A 4,841-nucleotide genomic window follows, 5' to 3' on the forward strand; every position below is an offset into this window, starting at 1 on the left:
GTCGTTCCACCGATTTATTTCACATTAAAGTTTAGATACAATCGAAATCCTCGGTACGCACCTTTTAATAAAAGTAGTAATCTCTTTGAGTACTGCAAAATTATAGCATTTATATCTTCAAAAGACGGTAAACAAATAATACCAGCGAATCAATAGTACCAGCCTCGAGTGCACATGGTCAGGTGGTTTTAGGCAGCCGTATAAAATGCGATCTGGTTTAGAGAATATAATACAGATAAATGCTATAAATAAGTGGATATCAGAGACGGCGTCAAACTCCCTCCTATGGACGGGTCTGCTCGGGCTGCGGCACCGCCCGCAGGCCTTGGGGCAGCTGCGGGCAGCGGGGCCAGGGGGCCGCGCCCCCCGAGCCGCTCCCGCTGCAGCAGCCCCGGGACCCGCCGAGCCTCCTCCCCCGGCCTACCTGCATTGAGAAACCTTATTTCTGGTTAAGAAAAATAAAAGTCCCATTTAAACTTTATTGAATTAAAGCAAAAATTAATTTTCAATATTCACACATATATTACAGAGTAATAGTAAAAGTTCAATATACTTCCTGGCGTTTAGTTGGGCCACGTTGTACAAGAGCAAAACAAGCATCAAAACATTTAGCAGCCTTAAATTTCACAATCACTCAGAATTACATAGAAATATTGAAATACTCTAGTCAGCCTTGGCTGTGGATAGTTCTTCATGTAGAAATTTTTCCTTTTGCCAGCCAGTACACAGCAAGAATTGCATTTTCCCTTCTATCATGGCATCCATGTATTCAAAAAATACTTTGCTTTTTTCTTTTTTTAAAAGTTAAACTCAGAGAAAGAGTCAAGATTAACATGTTTTAAAAACAAAACTACAAAATATGCTGTAAAGAACAATGAAAATATCTAAAGTCTACTTGTGTGAGGCAGAAGCCATGGGGGAACAATGGCAGATTACACCAATGACACAGAGATGGGAACTAATTTTGTGGGAGGAGAGAGAAGAATATAAATGGGGGTTTGATCAATTATAGTGTCTCCCGCCTGTTGGCTGCAACACAACAAAAATAAGTAGTAATTCTTCAAAGCAGATGTACACAAACCTAAGCAGGATTAAGCTTCTTTAATATTTGAATGTAAAAAGTCTGCTGTCCATGACTCTTCAAACCCAGCTTTGACTTGGGAACTTGTAAGAGATTTCTCCCTTTTCTTGGATGAGAAGTGATTTAAAGTGGGAACACTAGAAATCCAGAGAATGTTGAATACTTCCAGCCTCCCATCAAGTTTCCTCTCTCCAGTTTTAGATAAGCTCTGTCTCCTTTCTCCATCTGAATCAGTACTCCATTGCTAGCAGCTTCTCGGGTCACATCTTGGTCCCCTGCAAAGGCAGAAATCACTGGCCACCCGTTTAGCATCAAACTCACCTAAAGAGCAAGATAAAACAAAGCCCTCTGTCAATTAAAGTCAGACAATGACACCGCTGGGGCTCGCCTAACAGGCAAAATGCTTAGTTAAAGAAAGGCCTCTTCTGACAGCTGAAACTCCAGCCCCATAAAAAAGAAATAGCAGTCTAAACCCAGCTAAGGTATGTACTCCAAAGGAAGAAGTCTTTCACCACTGTTTTAGACCGACAACCACATCAAAACACCTGGTGCATATAAAGCAGGACATTGATCCTATTTTGGAGAATTTCAATAGGGTGCCTGTGTTTTCAGGCTATGAAAAGAGGTCTGCTTGACTTATTGAAAGATGGCTTTATGCGAAACCTCAGAGGCAGCGAGGAGCAGAGCCACAGCCGCGGAGTCAGGGCCTTTGAAGTGTATTCAAGGGGTAGTTTTCCTTTGTTAGGCAGCAAAGACAATATGCCACAACACAGTCAATAAGGTCTGCTAAGCTCGCGGTAATGATCCCGGGACTGCACACCCCACATTAATAATGCACTGCCTGCCCAAGCTAAAGGTGTTAAGCCACTTGCACCAGAACGGTGCTATACAGCTGTCCATACACCTTCGCAAAGTACATCATTATACAGTCAGATTTCCTGTCTTGGTTATACCACCTGGCTTCAGGCCGATAATTTATTAACCCTACCTAGAGCAGCATATGCATCAAACCCCATAGAAAAGGCAGGTACATACAGGGTAGCTGCACAGACATGCACAGATTCATTATCGTTTCCATGTCATAGGCACCTCCCTGAACCCCAAATCCCTATGAAACCTTCTGCCATAGGAGAGTGGGTGAGAAGCCTGCCAGGGACCGCCGTTCCTAGGGGCTCTGTGCAGGGATGCTGCCGCCAGCGTTCCGCGGCACTGGGCAGTCGGAGGGCCCGGACAAGCTGGGACGGGGCGGCAGGCGGCCGACCACCTCCCATCCCGGGACGGCTCATGCGGAGTGGGGCCGAGCGGAGGCCTGGTGGGGCTCCGTGGCCCCTTGGGCACCGTCCCCCGGAGCGGAGAATCGCCGCAGGTCTGCGCTCCCGCGGCGGCTCGGGGGCACGTCCCGCCCCGCCGCCCGCACGGCCCCATCCCCGCCGGGCCGCCGACCCGTCCGCTCCCTCCCGCGGTGCCCGCGGAGCCCGGGGACGGCGCTCGGGGCTGACCTGGATGGTTTGCCTGTTGTACACTTTCACCACGTGAAAATTGAAACTGTAAATCCCTTTCCTGGGCGCGATGAAAGTGCTCCGCTCCGAGTCGAAGTTGCTGCCGATATTCACTAGTACCTGTAAGGGAAGGGCACCGTTAGCACCAACGCGGGGCCACCGCCGCCCAGCCCCGCTGCCCCCCGGCTCCCAGCGCCCCCCCTTCCCGCGGGCAGGGCCCCGCGGGGCGGCGCGTCCCCGGCCCGGCCCCGCCACCGGCCCCGGCAACTTCTCCCGCGGCGGCGCGCCCCGAGCCCCGCCGCCCCGGAGCGCCCGAGCCCCGCCGCGCCCGCCCGACCTGGTCGAAGTAGATGATCATGGTGCGGTTGCTCATCTCGGAGGGCTCGTGGTTGGTGCTACGGATGGCGGAGAAGGCGACCTTGGCGCTGCCGGAGCGCACGGAGATGCCGAGCGCCGTGCCGGTGGGGTCGGAGGTGGGGTTGGAGTCGCACACCACGAGGCACTTGCCCTCCAGCACGATGGGCTCCGTCTCGTTCTGCCCGCACGCCACCCACGCCGCGCCCAGCAGCAGCCCCAGCCCCAGCCCCAGCCTCGAACCCCGCATGGCGCCGCGCTCCCTTCGCTCCGCGCCGGGCGGCACCGTCCGGGCTCCGCTCCGCTCGCTGCCCTGCCCCGCCGCGCTCAGAGCGGGGCCGAGCGCGCCCCGCCGGGTGGGAAGCGGCCGCGAGGAGGCACCGGAGCGCCGGCACACATAGCGCGGAGCGCTGCGGCGCGGAGCGGGGGCCGAGCGCTTCGGAGCGGAGCGGAGCCGCCCGCCGCGCCGAGCGGGGCTGAGGGAGGCGGCGGGAGGCGGCGGCGCTGCCGGGGCTGCCGGCGAGCACAAAGACGGCGCGGGGCGCGGCCCCGCCTCCCCACCGGCCCCGCGCTGGCGTCAGCGCCCCGCGCCCGCCTCCGCCGCGCCCGGCCCAACCGGCGCCCGCCGCGCGCCGCCGCCGCCAATGGCCGCGCAGTCCGCCTGCCGCCGCCCGCCGCCGCCGCTTTTGTGGGGCGGCGCGGGCCCGGGCGCGGGAGCAGGTGCCCGGCAGCCGCCCGCACCGCACCGCACCGCACCGCGTAGGTAGGAGCGCCGGGGCGCGGAGGCGCCGCGCGGGGCTGAGGCAGGGCGGGGCTCGAGAGCTCCCGCGGAGCAGCTCCGACCGGGGCGTCGGGCAGAGCCGGGCTGCGGGCCCGTGGGGCGGAGCGGGGCCGCGGCTTTCCGCGGTGCAGCTGGGCGAGGCAGGCTGGAAGGGAGCGGGCTGCTGGCCGGGCAAAGGGCCGCTGCCGCCGCCGCCTCCGAGCAGGCGGAGCAGCACCGGCTGTGACCCCGCGCCCCTCCCGCCAGAGATCGCACCGAGGGACGGGATGCCGCCGGTACCCCTCTCAGAAGTGTCAGGCTCCGCTGTCTTCTTCAGCCGCCTCGTTCGCATCCCGGGGAGGAACAAACCGCACGGCTTCCCGAGCAAGGAACTCCGACATCGTCTGAGCCTTTCGTGGCCGGCAGAGCGCCCAGCTCACAGGGACAGTTCCAGTCCCGCCAGCCCGGACTCCGCGCCTTGCCCGGAGCGCGGCTTTAGGGTCGGCGTTGTTTCCTAAAGTGCAAAGATTGCTTTGTCTCGGTGGACGTCTGACCTGTGTTCGTTCTGGATGTGCTGTCAAAAAATCATCACCCGGGATTGTAAATGAAGAGGTTAGAAACAAACGACTGGAACAGAGTTATTTTCTAACTGGCAGATCTGTTTACAAAGTTAAACGTCAGAGATAAAAACTTTTATGGAGTTTTAGCATCTTCTCTGGGAAACTGAATGTCATCCAAAACTGGACTCCAGTGCAAATCATTATAAATTTTGGTAAATGCTTTACTTTATTTTACTGTGCTGGTCCAATTGTGTGATTCGTAAGATTTTTTACGTGGGATCTCTCTCGTAAAACTGCCATAAATAAAACTTTATTCATATAGTTGCCCTGCAAAGTTAAATGAGTGTCTGTAAAGTTGTTCAGACAGTCAGTGAAGTATCAGTCTGCCCGTGGGTTGGTACTGGCTGGCTCTGAGGGGACGGGATGTAGCGGGAACCAATGGCATCGGGAGCCTCCCAGGGAGGGTCAGAATAACCCGCGCTTTAGATGTTCAGCAGCGAAGCAGTCTGGAAACCAGTGTAGTGGCAAGATGATTCTAGGGGAAGAACAGTAGTCAGAAAGGAGTTGGGGAGATAATAAAATAGAAA

General features: G+C 56.5%; 1 protein-coding gene across 1 annotated transcript; it reads right to left on the minus strand.

Moving 5' to 3' along the window:
- CBLN1 (cerebellin 1 precursor) lies at nucleotides 1-3,476 on the minus strand. Its single transcript, XM_054640750.2, has 3 exons — nucleotides 2,918-3,476; nucleotides 2,581-2,700; nucleotides 1-1,402 (listed from the first exon to the last, which is right to left on the minus strand). Exons 1-3 carry the CDS (start codon nucleotides 3,182-3,184, stop codon nucleotides 1,205-1,207), a joined length of 585 nt encoding a protein of 194 aa, XP_054496725.1. The 5' UTR covers nucleotides 3,185-3,476; the 3' UTR covers nucleotides 1-1,204.
- Between the last annotated feature and the right edge of the window lie 1,365 nt (nucleotides 3,477-4,841).

This window comes from Agelaius phoeniceus, chromosome 12, assembly GCF_051311805.1.
Source record: "Agelaius phoeniceus isolate bAgePho1 chromosome 12, bAgePho1.hap1, whole genome shotgun sequence".
In the NCBI taxonomy this organism is placed as follows: Eukaryota; Metazoa; Chordata; class Aves; order Passeriformes; family Icteridae; genus Agelaius; species Agelaius phoeniceus.

Excerpts from the sequence above, each read along its gene's own strand:
- CBLN1 (XM_054640750.2), bottom strand. The coding sequence starts at position 3,184 with ATGCGGGGTTCGAGGCTGGGGCTGGGGCTGGGGCTGCTGCTGGGCGCG. Across the intron at positions 2,701-2,917 it reads TGATCATCTACTTCGACCAG|GTACTAGTGAATATCGGCAG; the intron begins GTCGGGCGGGCG and ends CTTCCCTTACAG. Across the intron at positions 1,403-2,580 it reads ACAACAGGCAAACCATCCAG|GTGAGTTTGATGCTAAACGG; the intron begins GTCAGCCCCGAG and ends CTTGCTCTTTAG.